Source organism: Cherax quadricarinatus, chromosome 37 (assembly GCF_038502225.1).
Source record: "Cherax quadricarinatus isolate ZL_2023a chromosome 37, ASM3850222v1, whole genome shotgun sequence".
NCBI classification, from domain to species: domain Eukaryota; kingdom Metazoa; phylum Arthropoda; class Malacostraca; order Decapoda; family Parastacidae; genus Cherax; species Cherax quadricarinatus.
In genome coordinates, this window is record NC_091328.1 from 6,634,986 (window position 1) to 6,652,377 (window position 17,392).

Consider the following 17,392-nt stretch of genomic DNA (forward strand, 5'->3'; position numbering starts at 1 on the left):
CTAACTCCACTACTCTGTTTTTAACTGACAAATCCATACTTTCCCTAGGCTTTCTTAACTTGTTTAACTCACTCCAAAATTTTTTCTTATTTTCATTAAAATTTCTTGACAGTGAGGCGCCTCTCCCACTCTATCATCTGCTCTCCTTTTGCACTCTCTCACCACTCTCTTTACCTTTCTTTTACTCTCCATATACTCTGCTCTTCTTATAAAACTTCTGCTTTGTAAAAACCTCTCATAAGCTACCTTTTTCTCTTTTATCACACCCTTTACTTCATCATTCCACCAATCACTCCTCTTTCCTCCTGCCCCCACCCTCCTATAACCACAAACTTCTGCCCCACATTCTAATACTGCATTTTTAAAACTATTCCAACCCTCTTCAACCCCCCCCCCACTACTCATCTTTGCACTAGCCCACCTTTCTGCCAATAGTCGCTTATATCTCACCCGAACTTCCTCCTCCCTTAGTTTATACACTTTCACCTCCCTCTTACTTGTTGTTGCCACCTTCCTCTTTTCCCATCTACCTCTTACTCTAACTGTAGCTACAACTAAATAATGATCCGATATATCAGTTGCCCCTCTATAAACATGTACATCCTGGAGCCTACCCATCAACCTTTTATCCACCAATACATAATCTAATAAACTACTTTCATTACGTGCTACATCATACCTTGTATATTTATTTATCCTCTTTTTCATAAAATATGTATTACTTATTACCAAATCTCTTTCTACACATAGCTCAATTAAGGCTCCCCATTTACATTTACCCCTGGCACCCCAAATTTACCTACTACTCCCTCCATAACATTTTTACCCACTTTAGCATTGAAATCCCCAACCACCATTACTCTTACACTTGATTCAAAACTCCCCATGCATTCACTCAACATTTCCCAAAATCTCTCTCTCTCCTCTACACTTCTCTTCTCCAGGTGCATACACGCTTATTATAACCCACTTTTCACATCCAATCTTTATTTTACTCCACATAATCCTTTAATAATACTTTAATGTTGTGTATTAATACTAGTGGGGATTGCAAAGTGAAACCTCTACTCGTGTATCACTCTGAAACTCCCAGTGTGTTCAGGAAAAACAATGTCGTCAAGGCTAATTTGTGTGTGATGTGGAGGGCAAACAGTAAGGCATGGGTCACTAGGAACATTTTCTATGACTGGTTTTACGATGTGTTTGGCCCCACTGTGAAAAATTACCTCCTGGAAAATAAATTGAACCTTAAGTGCCTTCTGGTAATAGACAATGCTCCTACTCATCCTTCAGACTTGCCAGAGCGAATTTCGGGGGAGCTGAGTTTTATTGAAGTAGTTTTTGCCTCCTAATACCACTCCTCTCCTCCAGCCCATGGACCAGCAGGTCATTTCAAATTTCAAAAAACTACACCAAAGCAATGTTTCAAAAGTGCTTTGAAGTGACCTCAGACACTCGACTGACCCTAAGAGAGTTTTGGAAAGATCACTTTAGTATCCTCAATTGCATAAACCTTATAGGTAAGGCTTGGGAGGAAGTGACTAACAGGACCTTGAACTCTGCTTGGAGGAAATTGTGGCCACAATGTGTACAAGAGAGGGATTTTGAAGGGTTTGGGGCTAACCCTCAGGAGCTTATGCCAATTGTGGAATCTATTGTGGCATTGGGTAAGTCCTTGGGGTTGGAGGTTAGTGGGGAGGATGTGGAAGAGTTGGTGGAGGACAACGATGAACTAACCACTGATGAGCTGCAAGAGCATCTGCAACAGCAAGAGGCCACGAATGAGAAAACTGCTTCAGAAGAGGGGAGAGAGAAATTGAGGAAGTTGCCTTCTTCAAAGATTAAGGAAATGTGTGCAAAGTGGGTTGACGTGCAAACCTTCATGGAAGAAAATCACCCTGACACAGCTATTGCAAGCCGTGCTGGTGACTTACAATGACAATGTTGTGATTCACTTTAGGAAAATCTTAAAGGAACATGAGGTACAGAGCTCTATGGACAGATTTTTGGTGCGACAGAGGTCCAGTGACTCAAGTTGTTCCCAGTGGCATTAAAAGAAGGGAAGTAACCCCAGAAAAAAACTTGCTACCTAAAGTCCTTATGGAAGGGGATTCCCCTTCCAAAAAATAATAAACCTCCATCTCCTTTCCTCCCATCACTACATCTTCAATAAAGGTAAGTGTCATTTATTCTTCATTTGGTACAGTACATATATTGTGCATGTATCCTTCTGTTTGTGTGTAGGAAAATGTATATTTCATGCGGTAAAAAAAAAAAAAGTTTCATACTTTTGGGTGTCTGGAACGGATTAATTAGATGTCCATTATTTCTTATGGGGAAAATTAATTCAACTTACGATAATTTCGTCTAACGATGAGCTCTCTGGAACAGATTAATATCGTAAGTCGAAGGTCCACTGTACAGTGGACCCCCGCATACCGTTGGCATCACATAACGATTAATCCGCATACCGCTTGCTTTAATCGCAAAAATTTTGCCTCGCATACCGCTTAAAAACCCGCTCACCGCTGTTCGTCCAAGACGCGTCCAATGTGCGCCTTAGCACAATGCTGGTGGCATTGTTTACCAGCCAGCCTCCGCGGTAGCATCCAAGCATACAATCGTAACATTTCGTATTATTACAGTGTTTTTGGTGATTTTATCTGGAAAATAAGTGACCATGGGCCCCAAGAAAGCTTCTAGTGCCAACCCTACAGCAATAAGGGTGAGAATTACTATAGAGATGAAGAAAAAGATCATTGATAAGTATGAAAGTGGAGTGCGTGTCTCCGAGCTGGCCAGGTTGTATAATAAACCCCAATCAACCATCGCTACTATTGGTGGTACAGCTGCTGCTGCTGCTGTAGCTGCTGCTGCTGTAGCATCGTCTGCTGCTGCTGTAGCATCGTCTGCTGCTGCTGTAGCACTGTCAGCTGCTGCTGCTGCTGTAGCATCGTCTGCTGCTGCTGCTGCTGTAGCATCGTCTGCTGCTGCTGTAGCACTGTTGTTGGTGTGGCTTATTGAGAATATACCAAGAAACAATTAACCCCAGAGGATTTGCCACCCAGGATAACCCAAAAAAGTCAGTGTCATCGAAGACTCTAACTTATTTCCATTGGGGTCCTTAATCTTGTCTCCCAGGATGCAACCCACACCAGTCGACTAACACCCAGGTGAACAGGGAAAAATGCCTGGAACTAGTGCTCATATTGGTGAATTCAAAGCCAGCAAAGGTTGGTTTGAGAGATTTAAGAATCGTAGTGACATACACAGTGTGATAAGGCATGTTCTGGAAGAAAATACCAAACAGGACCTACAGTACTCAGGGGGAAAAGGCACTTCCAGGACACAGTGTCTCATCAGTCATTGCTGCATCTTCAATAAAGGTAAGTGTCATTTATTCTTCATTTAGTAGACTAGTACATGCACAATATATACTGTGCATGTACTACTCTACTATTGTGCATGTATCCTTCTCTTTGTGTGTAGGAAAATGTATATTTCAAGTGGTAGAAGTTTTTTTTTTCATACTTTTGGGTGTCTTGCATGGATTAATTTGATTTCCATTATTTCTTATGGGGAAAATTCATTCGCATACCGATTATTTCGCATACCAATGAGCCCTCTTGCACAGATTAAAATCGGTATGCGGGGGTCCACTGTACTAATATTACAGATAGGTAATACTGAGCCCAGGTCTTGGTCTGCATTGACAGACAAATTATTTCTTAAAATGCCCAATTTTAATGGGTTTATTGTGGAAATGGTAAGAAATGTAACCTAATCTAAGGTTACAAAATGTAACCCAGCCTTAATAACCCAACTTATTAACCACTGACTGGCTCTGACGTACCACTTATGTGAAACATTATTTTTGCTAACATTTGATGACTCATGAAATCGTAATGACACAATTGCAAACAAACCATAGCACGAGTGGGGTTTGAACCCGCAGTCAGAGTCTCAAAACTCCAGACTGTCACGTTAGCCACTGGGCCAGCTAGCTAGCTAGCTGGCCCAGTGGCTAACGCGACGGTCTGGAGTATTGAGACTCTGACCGCGGGTTCAAACCCCACCCGTGGTATGGCTTAACATTTGATGTGGAGAGAGGCCAGACTCAAGCTCAAGATCAAGTTGCATAAGAGACACTTTAAATTTTTAATGTTTGCCATTTCCAACATTGTTGCTCAGAAATCCAGTAGTTTTAGCCTGTCAGATATACTGGCCAACTTACTGCTACCCAGGATAAACACTCCAATCAGGAAACCCGACTCCTCTACTCCAATATATTCCTCAAATCTTTCATGACGTGTATTTGATTGATATGGCTAACCTTGAGCAAAATGTTTCTTAATAAAATGGTCTGGTATTACAAATGTGTTGTACTTAAAAGATTGATGCATAACAGTAAATGAATCGAGGTGTGAAGAGGAACTACTAATGGTGCTTCCTGAGGTCAATGATTAAGATACGTATTTGAACTTTTTTATCCTTATGTTTTATGGCCCACACTATACCATTAGTGCATAAAAATATTTCAATTTTAGTCTAACATATATTAAACAGTTTTCTTTTAAGCATTTCCCAATGCACATAATCTAGAGGCCATTTTAAAGTTGGCCAGGGCAGGATAAGAATTTCTCACAATTCCATTACAGCAACCATCTTTTGTCAATGATATCCCATGTCCCTCTGTCTGATGCATTTAATATTTTACCAGTCTATGGTACATGGTACTTATCCACAATAACTCCCACCATCAATCAACCCACTTGTTCAGACCATCCAGATGTTTCTACAGGGATAAATAATTCTTCTTATGGTTTATTCATAGGACCTATGCATTATCCACAACCATGCTCAAATAATTTTTTATTAACCATTTTGGTAAAAATGCTAGCACACAGTATATATGTGTACATTTAATGCTGTAAATAAATTCCAGTCCCTTGCTAGCAGTACTAAGCACTATCATACATCAATACTTAATTCTGCATAATAAGAATCTACAAAGTGCTTTGCAAAATTTACCAACTGCATACAACAAATTTATATTGTACCATCAAAATTAGTAACAGAAATAGGACATCACATAATCATGATTTTGCATAAAGCAAGGAGAAACCAACACTTAGTTTCCCATAATAAATGCTCTCATATGAAAGAAAAAGAAAAAGAAAAAGAAAAAGAAAAAGAAAAAGAAAAAAAAAAAAAAAAAAGTAGCACATTTGTTAGTGGGTGCAATGGATTTATTTTTGCTTTATGGGAAAATAGGTATGTACAACATATTTAGGACTCTGGATAGGTTGAACAGGACCCTCTGTATTAATACATTCATGGATGGAGACTAACCTCCCAAAGGAATCATACAGCATCTAGAGAAATGGCAGAGGATTCTGCAGAGTTGCAAAAGTTTCTATTTTTCTTCTTTCACAGTATAGTATAATGCATAAACTAGAATTTTCATATAATGCCACTGTGGCTACATATTCCCTTAAATCTGGAGATTATTATTATAATCAAAAAGAAGCGCTAAGCCACAAGGACTATACAGCGCTGCAGGGCAGGAAGGAAGTGAGGGCATCAGGTGGCAAAAGGGAGATGGATGAGCAACAGGTTACGGATAACAGCGGGGCAGTGGATGGTGAAAGGGTAAAGGGCCGTAAGAGACTGAACCAGAAAGGGCTGAGGGGAGTGCGAAAAGTATCATCAGAGTTTGTGGAGTAAATCGGTCGTTGTCAAGAAGTCAATGAGAGAGTCAGGATTAAAGGAGGGTCCATCAGCAAGAAGGGAAGGTAAAGAGAGAGTAGTAGAACGAAGACGACGTTGGAGGTAAATTCTGCGTGCTCGTTGATAGAGAGGGCAGTCTAACAGAATGTGGCTAATCGATACTGGAACTTGACACTGCTCACAGAGAGGAACAGGGTGCCTCTCCATGAGATACCCATGAGTAAGACGAGTGTGGCCAATGCGAAGGCGGGAGAGAGTGGTCTCCCAACTTCGGCACTGATGACAAGAAGACGGCCAGTAACCTATGCTCGGTTTAATAGAATGAAGTTTGTTACCGAGCAGAGTTGACCAACGTTGTTGCCAACGGGTGCGAAGGTGGGTAGCTATTGCAGCAAAATAGTCCAGAAATGGAACACCTCGATAGGAAATTGGTAGGTCATATACTGCTGACCGCGCAGCAGTGTCTGCCTGTTCATTGCCCTGTACGTCGACATGACCAGGGACCCAACAAAAAACAATATCTTTATGTTTGGTAGAGATACGGCGTAGCCAAAGTTGGATACGGAGAACTAGGGGATGAGATGTATCAAATTTTCGTATAGCCTGTAGAGCACTAAGGGAGTCTGAGACTACTACAAATGATGACACAGGCATAGATGCAATACGAATAAGTGCTGCAAGAATGGCATACAGTTCAGCAGTAAAAATGCTAGCTGAAGATAGTAAATGCCCTCGTACGACGCTGTCCGGAAACACTGCTGCGAATCCGACGCCGTCTGAAGAATTAGAGCCATCTGTGTACACAGCGGTGGCATGAGAATGGGAGTGGAAGTGATCAAGAAAAAGAGAGCGGGAAGCCACCGTAGGCAGTTGAGCTTTCGAGCAAGGGAGTGAGAAAGAACAGACCCGAACAGCTGGAACTTCCCAGGGGGGCAGGGAAAAGTGAGATGCTACATGAACATATAAAGGTGGTAACTGAAGGGAAGACAAGAGTGAATGTAGGCGAAGAGAAAAGGGACGGAGCAAACAGGGGCGGCGAACGAATAAAGAATGTCTACTAATATCGGTGACCATTCTATAAATGGAAGGATTGTGTAGATCGTGAGAGCGTACATAGTAACGAAGGCAATGGGCATCACGGCGATCAGACAAGGATGGAACATTTGCTTCTGTATAGAGGCTCTCAACAGGGGAAGAGCGAAAAGCACCAAGGCACAAACGTAAGCCTTGGTGATGGATAGAGTTAAGGCTAGAGAGAGTAGCAGGAGAGGCCGCGGAATAAATCTGGTCACCATAATCGAGTTTCGATAAAACGAGGGCTGAATGTAGGCGAAGCAGAGTTCGACGATCAGCTCCCCAGGAAAGATGAGCAAGGGTTTTAAGAAGGTTTAGCCGGCTGTGACAAGTTGCCTTCAGAGAGGTAATGTGAGGTTTCCAGGTTAACCGACGGTCAAAGAGAAGGCCTAGAAACCTGACTGTATCACGTTCGGGGATACGGGAGCCATAGAGATACAAAGGATGATCGGAGATAACAGAGCGTCTAGTGAAAGTAATTTGGTGAGTTTTGGTACTTGAAAATTTAAACCCATGTGTGGTGGCCCAAGTGGAAACACGGTCGACCGCATGCTGGAGAGAAACTGCAATAAGGTGACAGTCAGCGCCTGCACAAGCAATAGCGAAGTCATCAACATAGAGTGATGACCAAATATTGGGTGGAAGAACAGAGGCCAAATCATTTATAGCAAGGAGAAAAAGTGTTGTGCTTAGAACACATCCCTGAGGGACACCTTCAGCTTGGACGAAGTCCGGGGAAAGAACATTATTGACTCGAACACGGAAATGTCTGTCAGTTAAAAAGTTCTTAAGGAAGGATGGTAGATTGCCTCGGAGGCCTAAGGAATGGGCCTGGGCCAAAATATTATACCTCCAAGTTGTGTCATATGCCTTCTCAAGGTCAAAAAATATGGCAATAACTGAGTGATTATTCGCAAAGGCATTACGAACATACGTATCCAAGCGTAGTAAGGGGTCTATGGTAGAACGACCCTTACGAAAGCCATATTGACTAGCGGAGAGACTGTTGTGAGTCTCTAAATACCACATTAAACGTCGATTTACGAGGCGTTCCATCACTTTGCAAACTGCACTTGTAAGAGCGATGGGGCGATAGTGGGAGGCATCATGTCCTGTAGTACCCGGTTTGCGGAAAGGGAGAACAATGGCAGATTTCCACAGCTGGGGAAGAACTCCTTGTGCCCAAATAAGATTGAAGAGGTGTAAGAGGACTACAAGGGCTGACCGATGTAAATGTTGTAACATACGAATATGAATGTCATCAGGCCCAGCTGCCGATGATCGGCAGGCTGAGAGCGTTGCCTCCAGTTCTTGAAGTGTAAAAGGCACATTATACTGTTCTTCTCCGAGAGAAGAAAAGTCCAAGGGTACTAACTCTCTGGCAGACTTTGAGGAAAGAAACGAGGGGCATAGATGGGGCCCTCGGGAAATACGGACCAGATGTGTGCCAAGTTCAATGGCAACGTCGAGAGGGTTTGCTATATCAACACCAGTGACCCGTAGAACAGGAGCCGGGTCAGGAGAGTATTTACCACTCAATTTCCTCACTTTTTTCCAGACTGCACTCATAGAAGAAGCAGAGGTGATGGTGGAAACATAGTCTCGCCAACAAGTGCGTTTAGCTTCACGGATGACACGGCGAGCTATCGCACGCTTCTGCTTAAAATCAACAAGTCTCTCAGCGGTTCTATTGTACCGGTACCTGCCCCATGCAGCACGTTTCAAACGTACTGCACGAGCACAAGCAGGAGACCACCAAGGCACGCACTTCTGAGAATGCCTGCCTGAGGTTTGGGGTATAGAATGAGAAGCTGCGGTATAAACTGATGTCGAGAAGATGTGTAGGAGCTCATCAATGGAGGATGAAGAAGGAACCTCACTAAAAGCAGTGAGGTGTGAGTAAAGATCCCAATTTGCCCGATCAAATTGCCAGCGAGGGTTACGGGAAGGTGGTGAATAGGAAGGAGAAGTAAGAATGATCGGAAAATGATCGCTGTCATGTAAGTCTGGTAGAACAGACCAGGTGAAGTCTAGTGCAGTGGAGGAAGAGCAGACTGATAGATCGATGCAAGAGAGAGTATGAGTACGAGGATCAAAATGGGTGGGAGTACCCGTATTTAAAACATGGAGGGGGTGAGAGGCAAGAAAAGCCTCCAACTGAATGCCACGTGAGTCACAATGAGACCCCCCCCCAGAGGAAATGGTGGGCATTAAAATCACCAAGTAACAGAAGTGGTGGTGGTAAGGATGAAACAAGAAAGGCAAAGTCTGGGATAGAAAATGCTCGAGAAGGAGAGAGATATAAAGAACATATTGTAAACCACTTATTCAAGTGGATACGGGCTGCAGTGTAATGCAGCGAGGTATGGACAAATAGTTGACAGTACGGAATATCATTGCGTAGAAGAAGGGCACTTTCATTAAAGGTCCCATCTGAGAAAGGATCCGAAGAATACAATAAATTATAGCCTGAGATAGGTTGGAAAACAGCCGAGTGTAATTTTGGTTCTTGTAAGCAAGCACCAACAGGGGAAAACCTGGAAAGCAACATCTGAAGCTCACCCCGATTACCCCTGAGGCCGCGGATATTCCACTGTAAATAGGCCATGATTGGCGATGAAGAAAATATCAGGAATCTGTAGGTAAAGGCACCTACGGACTAGAGGGGTTACAAAAGTCAACGTGTGGTGGCATTGGAAGATGTTCAAGTAGCGAAGGAACGGAGCGTTGCGAAGAATGGGGTTGTGAAGATGGAGGAGAGGGAAGAGAAGGAACAGGAAGTGAATCAGTGTCCATTGAAGGTTTAGTCTCTGCAATATATTCTGAAATGGCTTCAAGTGTTTCTGAATTCAAAGATGTATGGGAAACCATATTGGAGATAGGAGGAGGAGGGTGAGTAAAGATTGGGACAGTAATGGACTGTACCAAAGTAGAGGGGGAGGGAAAAGTGTAAGGGACTGGAGATGAAGTGTGGGGGGGGACAGAAGAGGTAGAAACCTGGGAGGTGACAGAAGAGGGAGAAACTTGGGAGGGGACGGGGGTGGAAGGCATAGTACGAGGAGGAGGGTGAATCTCCACACTTGTAATAGAGCCAGAGAGAGGGGAAGAACTAGGTACAGAGACTGGAAAGGTAACGTGTGGAGGTGGAAGAAGGGAAGGAAGGGGCAAAGAAGATTTGAGCAATGTGGATTTTTTGGACTTCTGAGTAGAGGGGCGATTGGTATTAGGTGTCGTACGAGGTCTTGTCGATACTGGGGCTTGTGAGGAAGGACGCGAAGATGTGAGAACAGACTGAGTTGTAGTCTGGACGTCAGAGCCAAGGACAGCAAAAGGATTAGATGCCATAGTGGCTATGGGAGGGGTAACAACAGAGGAGGCTGCAGAAGATGGGACCCCAGAATTAGGGGGATGTTTGGAAACACGAGAATAAGAAACACGGGGTAGTCTCAATTGGAGGCGGAGATGAGTAACTGCCATAGCATAAGGGAGACCTTCTGCCTCTTTGAGGCAACGGATTTCACGTTCATTTAAGTAGACCTGGCAACGGCGGGAGTACGAAGGGTGAGCTTCATTACAATTAAGGCAAGATGGAGGTTGACTGCAAGATGTATTAGAATGGTTGTCGGCACCACAGACTGGGCATTCGGCCATAGATCTGCAATATTTCGCTGGGTGACCAAAACGCCAGCAATTTCTACATTGTTGCGGTGTAGGTATCACCTTTCGAACTTGTAACCGATGTCCCGCGACATATACAGAGGACGGGAGTTCTCGGCTGTCAAAAGTTAAACGAGCCACATTGCAAGGGTAACGTCTCCGCCCCCGGGCAGGAAGGACATAAGTGTCTACTTTGAGGATTGGGAGATCCTGGAGTTCCAGCTGTTCAAAAATGTCATTGCCACATGACTGGAAATTCTGTTGGACTATGGTATGGGGCAGAATGACAGTACCACTACAAGAATTGAGAGAAAGATGTTTTTCAATAGTGATAGGAGTAGTATCGATATTCGAAAGGAGAGAAAGATCATGAGCTTGGGTAGCATTCTGGACAGTGACGATGCGTGTACCGCTCTTGAGAGCGTGAAATGAAATATCTCTGCCAACATGACGCAGGAGCGCTTTGGCAATACTATGGTCAGAAAGGTAGGCAGAAGAAGAAGTTGGTCTTAAAGTAAAGAATTTAGTCCATTGTGTGGTCCGAAACTGAGCGTGGAGAGGGAGTGCTTGACGTGTCGGTCGTTTCCGAGTAGAATGGGAAGGTAACGACGGAGCATCATCAGGAGATTGACGTTGGCGTTTAGGAGTAGGACCGGAGTTGGTCCGGCAGGAAATGGGTGGGCGATTCGAAAATTGCCGTACCGTAGAGGGAGAAGCCGGAAGCATAGTCAAAGGAGAGCGGAGTTCAGACAAATCGAAGGAGTCAGCCGAAGCCCCGGTACCTGAAGCGGGTGAGGAAACAGCACCAGCAAGAGGTACAGGGGCATCAGGAGTGTCCGAAGAGTGGTCTAAACACAAGGCAGGGTCAGAATGGGGTGCGGTATCAAGAAGGGGCCCGGGGGAAGTGGTTTCATGGACTAGGGCTGCCATGGTTAGGTTACTCCTTTGCTTTTTGTTTTTAAGAAAAAAAAAGAAAGAAGAAAAGAAAATAAAAATAAAAAAAAGAATAAAAAAAGGGGGGAGCGGGGAGGAATAGTTCCCAGGAGGAATGAAAGGGCCGGAAATCCCCCTCCGCGCCCAAGAGGACTCGACACCGCTAGTAGCGCAGATGCAGCATGGAACCCGTGCCATACCCTACCCTTCATGCCAGTAAACCAGCAATCTGGGATAGCAACCTCACATCTGCCGAGCTACCTCGGTGGACAAAAGAGAGGGCGGCCGGATATCCGCCACAAAGCATACCTCCTTCAGCCACCACCCCCGGAATCCGAAAGGTGGCTTCCAGAGATACACCCGTCGCCCAAAAGACACCCAAAGCTACTCCGGGATACCGGAGAGGGATCGGGACATCCCCAGGCAATCCAGATTCCACGGCAAACTACGCCACCGCCAAGAAACCTCAACGGAATGGGATGGACCCCGGTGTCCTTTCCCCTACCTAGGAACTAGTGCGCCTGTGGGAGAAATCACGAAGGCCAAGAAGAGGAAGGGCAAAAGGGAGGGGTGAGGAGGAGTAGGAGGAATGGAAAAAGGGGAGGATGGGATAGGGGAGGGGAGAATGGGGGGTAATTAGGTTCGGTCTGAGGAAGAAGACCGACAGGGCTAATTCCTCAGACCAAGAGCCTCTTCACCATGCCAAGGAGCCCCCCTTGAAGAGGTTAAATCTGGAGAAGGGGAATCTATAATAAAAAACAACTTACTTTCTTTTTTAGGGGTTTTAGTCACATTCTCTCTTTTTCTTTCTTTCCTTTCTTTTTTCTCCTTTTCCTCTGTCTCTTCCTCTTCTCCTTCCTCTTCATCTACCTCTCCTTTCTTTGATGCCTCATCTTTCTTTTCTTCTTTAGTTTCCTCTTCCTCATCATCTGTTTGTTTCTCTTTAGTTTCAGGTTTTTCTGCCTTGACATCCTTGGCATCCTCAACTTCCTTCATTTCTTCATCTGCTGTCTGAAAGGAGTATAATGAGATTTTTTTTTTTTTGTTTTTTGCCCCCCAAAAACATCTGAGGAATTTTAGTATGTTACGTATTTGAAAATGCTTCCTATACAGAAAAACACAGGTACAGTGGAACCTCAAAAATCAAACTGCTCCCAACTCAACCAATTATGTAAGTGTATTTTTGTAAGTGCTTTTATAAGTGTATTTTTGAGTTTCTGAAATGGACTAATCTAATTTACATTATTCCTGATGGGAATAAATTCTGGACCGAAGAAAGTTCTATATTTGAGGTTCCACTGTACATACATATGCACAGTACATATATAGATGTATTTATTTGGGTTTTAAATCTGCTACATGTATACTGTCCATAAATATTTGGTTGAGCATCATTGAGGAAGAGTGACAAATTTACACATGTGTATCAGTAAACAAATATTGTTGGACAACAGTGAAATTACATACTTGTAGAAACAGAGCTATGCTCATTGTATTCAATCTTCATTATGTTCATATACTTCTTTTAATCCTTTGACCGTTTCGGTCGTATATATACGTCTTATGAGCCACCGTGTTTGATGTATATACGTACACTCATAAATTCTAGACTCTAGAGGCTTCAAAACGAGCAGGAGAAAGCTGGTAGGCCCACATGTGAGAGAATGGGTCTGTGTGGTCAGTGTGCACCATATAAAAAAAATCCTGCAGCACACAGTGCATAACGAGAAAAAAAAAAACCCCGACTTTTTGTTTTTAGTTAAAATGCCGAATTTGTGGTCTATTTTCGTATAGTATTTATTGTTGTATTCTCGTTTTCTTGCTCTCATTTGATAGAATGGAGAACATATTATAGAAATAGAGTTGATTTTGATTGGTTTTACTATGTAAAGAACCTTGAAATGGAGCTCAAAGTAGGGGAAATGTTTGATTTTTGCCGATGTTCAAAAGTAAACAAATGATGTCATTTTCCAATGAATGTCCAGGTAGCCATTCTAATATGCAGTCATGAATGGGCTAACATTTATACAATTATTATAATATTACAGCAGTCTGCATAACAGTATATCTTCTATTTTTTGTTTGAATAAAAATTCAAAATAGAAAGCAAGACTAATATCAGAGGGGCCTGGAGACATGACTGATGAACAAAGAAAATGTTATTTTAGAGTCAGGAATGTCTGCATTGTTCATTCTGGACCCTGTTTTGAAATTGTCATATTTTTTAATTTTCGTGAAATTGGCCAAATTGCAAATTTCTGGCCATGTTATTGGGTAGTTGAAATCGGTAAATGGTCAGTTTCTTGTGCTCAATCGATAGAAAAAATGGATTTCTAAAGAAATAGCTATGAGTTTGGTCGACTGGAACAATGGAATTAGCCGAAAATAGGGCTCAAAGTGGGCGAAATCGCCGATTTGCAAATATCGCCAAGGTTGCTAACTTCGCGAGAGAGTAATTCCATCAGTCATCAAATTGTGTTCTTTTGGTGTCATTACAATTGGGAAAAGATTCTCTATCATTTCATAAGAATTTGGGGGGGGGGGGGGATTTTGCGACACCAGGAGACATCTCAGGATTTGGGGTTGCGACAGTCAAGGGGTTAATTACTAATATTTGCAGAACTTTTTTTTTTTTTTTTTTTTTTTTTTTTACACATGGTTTGACAAGGTTAAGGATCCCTAGCTTTATTGACAAGCTATTTACAGGTTAAGGATTCCTAACTTTATTGACAAGCTAAGAGCTGTTACCTACATCAGCTCATTATTCCATTATTATGTGCAATGGTTTTTTGTTGGGTCAAAACCAGAAGTAGCCTGAAATGGGTTTCAAAATAGGGTAAATGCCTCCTTACCTCCCAGTTTGTTTTATGGGTTTTAAGTCTGCATCAATTACCGGTATGGCTTAAACCATGACCAAACATTCCTGGTTATTGTTCAACAACTGTGAAGCAATAAAAGTTTACTTTTTGACAAATTCAGAAGGAAAAAAAAAGTGCTTTTGAAAAAGGCTTTTGAAACTGAAATTTGTTGAAAACAGTATAAAACTGGCAACTTTTCTGACTTTCATTTTTTTTGTGTGTTTGACGATCAATTCAAAATGGGAGGCAAGTCGAGTGGTACCTCGAATTTCAAACAGCTCCCAACTTGAACAATTATGTAAGTGTATTTTTGTAAGTGCTGTTGTAAGTGTATTTTTGGGGGTCTGAAATGGACTAATCTAATTTACATTATACCTTATGGGAACAAATTTGTTTGGTAACAGCACTCAAACAGCCTTCTGGAACGAAATATGGCTGAAATTCGAGGTACCACTGTATGTATATTATTATATTCATGGGGGAGTGCATGTGGGGGGGGGGGGGAAGATGGAAGATATCCAGGCTCAATTCATGGAACTAGAGAACAGATCCAATTTCCCACCAGCATCAAGGAACCTCCTTTGAGGGGCAAGTATTGTATAGGAAAAGCCTAGAGACATGGCACTGTCTGACAATTTACCTTTTTGTAGTAAAATCTACATATTTTTAGCTCAATTACTCTCAACATTCTTATTATCCATGTTGCTATCTCATTTGGTCCTATTGCTTTTTGTTAAACATTCAGCAAAAAATTTCTTTACTACCTCTTTAATACCAATTTTCTATAAATTGTTTTGGTGATAGCCCCTTTGATAGCCACTCAGCATCTATGTTTTAAGCACAGCACTCTCAAGTACACTTTGTGCAGCAAATTTTGGCCAAGATATGAGACTGAGTTTGTGCACAGCATAAAAAAAAAAAAAAACTTCTGCTACCACAGTATTATAACCTTGTGTTGGGTTTAAAATAGCAATTTTTTTTTTTTTTTTATAGATTTTATGGTTTTACTGGCTATTACCTGGTATCAATTAATAGAAAGGAAGACATACTACTAAAATAGAGATGATTTTGGCTGGTTCTGTGACTGGAAGTAGCTTGAAATGAGGCTCAAAATAGCGGAAATATTCAACATTTTACAATTTCCCGAGGACAGGTAAGACCCCACTACCCTAGTCTGTTTTATGGGTTTTTACTATAAATCCAGAAGTGGTAGAATGAACAAACATCTGAACCTATGCAGCTTCTAGTGCCGAGTTAAAAAAATACCAACCTTGGGACACAGAAACCTTTGTTTCTATCACAATACGACTTGAAAGTCTGCAAAATAATTTGCCATGTGAAATGGAACTCTGATTTTGGTCATCAATAACTCAAAACAAAAATGTTTTTGCAGAAAGATATCTTGGTGACTAATTATCCACATGTGTACCATTACAATCTAAAGATCAGCTTCCAGGCATTCTGGGTTCCCGAGAAAATGTCACGTAAACCTGCATTCGCAAATATGATAAATTCTCACCTATCTTTGGGGACAGGTATTAAAAAAAAAAAAAACTTTCTCCAAATTTATTCAAAGTGCACTTTTAGAAAGAGGAGGCGTTAGCGACACAAATCACCTTTTTCTGAGATAGGGTCTTCCATTTAAGGGACAATAACAAGGACTGAAGATAAGAGATATTCTGTACTGAACAGCAATATTGCAAATAATCACGTGTTTCAATGGATGCTGTTACACAGAAACAATGCTGTGCATTATACAAGATGTCATGGTTTCTCTGTGGTGCAAGTCAACAGCTGTCAAACATCTGATGCTCAGCACTGTACTGTATTCATGGTACTGCATTGAGTTGGTCTGTAGTGCCTCTGGCACTACCAAGGGGCCATGCCCAATAGCCAGGCAAAACCAGCCATGGGTGGGTTTCTTTACCACAGGTTCTCAAGCCTGAGATATGGTTTCTTTGCCACAGGTTACCAAGCCTGATGCTGGATCTCTGCCATAGGTTCCTAAGCTTCAGATCAGGTTTGTTTGCCAAGGTTCCTAAGCCTGTAATTGGGTTTCTTTACCACAGGTTCCCAAGCCTGACAGGTTTCTTTACCACAAGTCCCTAAGCCTGGAATCAGGCTTCTTTGCCATGGGTTCCCATGCCTTGTTTGGGCTTCTTTCAGGTACCATTGCTCACAGCCTTGTGATTTTGAATTGTTCCTCTATGCCTGACATGATGACTTGCAGCAAAATGTGTTTTCATCCCATAGGAATTAGGGCACTGCCATAATTCCTTAGCTTTCAGTGTTTGGGCAGGTTTTACAATCTTGTTGAAATGCCAAAGTTTTGAAATAGTACTGGAGAAATGCCAAAAGCTGTTAGGATGTTCCCGACATCAAACATCCATCATTAAATCATCTTCACAATCAACCTTGTTTTCGAATAACTGTTGTACATGAAACAGTTTTTGTCCTGGCTTCACTTCTTGAAACCTGTCTGACAGTAAACAGTCAACTATTCAGAGGCTCTTCTTTGCATGGTGCTTTTTCTTTGCAAAGGAATTGCAGCAAGATATTTACTGTAGTTCATAGTTGGTTAAAAGCAAGGCTGTATACATGATACAAGTGTGTGTGTGTGTGTGTGTGAGCTTCGGAGTCCAACCTGAAGCCTGATCGCTTATTTAACTGTTGGTCTTACATTGCAAACCTGCTCAATTATTCAGCTCACATTTATGTGAAATGTCATTAGGCGACCTTTGTTCGCACTGTCAGCTAATCCAATGGTACATGGGCCCAATCTGCTCTCCATCTGAATTGCAATTATTTTTACCTCCTGTAAAAACAAAATGTTGGGTTAATCAACTGTTGGAAAGAGCAAAAATAAACAGGACCTTCATAAATTACACAACATTATGCACAATACAAGAACTGTTAACGTAGGCTTTCACAAACTGTAGAAAACATTTTAAATCACACAAGCACAGCATAAGAAGACAGCCTTGCAGAATATTTTATTGAAACATTTGACAATATATAGTAATTAACATGTGATGATGATGTGGTAATATTAGAAAAAGAAAATGTCTTATTAGTCTTAAAACTAATATGGCATGAGCAAGGCTCTGAAGTTCATAGATTACTAATCATGTTACAGTAAT

The 17,392-nt window shown here is 42.1% G+C and overlaps 2 protein-coding genes across 7 annotated transcripts in view; both read right to left on the reverse strand.

Moving 5' to 3' along the window:
• LOC128701617 (uncharacterized) overlaps window positions 1-10,190 on the reverse strand; it is a 90,512-nt gene extending 80,322 nt beyond the window's left edge. The window contains exon 1 of the transcript XR_011392854.1: window positions 5,622-10,190. The gene's annotated coding sequence lies outside the window, so the exon portion shown is untranslated. The remainder of the gene's footprint in view (window positions 1-5,621) is intronic.
• The window catches only part of LOC128704045 (protein DEK), a 49,402-nt gene that overhangs the window by 14,175 nt on the left and 17,835 nt on the right, over window positions 1-17,392 (reverse strand). For 4 of the 6 annotated variants that reach the window (XM_070091851.1, XM_070091852.1, XM_070091850.1 and 1 more), the window contains exon 2: window positions 12,162-12,405. In XM_070091851.1, coding sequence (XP_069947952.1) covers window positions 12,162-12,390 — 229 coding nt within the window. In that variant the 5' untranslated portion in view covers window positions 12,391-12,405. Of the gene's footprint in view, window positions 1-12,161; window positions 12,406-16,962; window positions 17,067-17,392 lie in introns of those variants that run through there. The other 2 variants (XM_070091853.1, XM_070091849.1) reach the window with 1 other exon arrangement.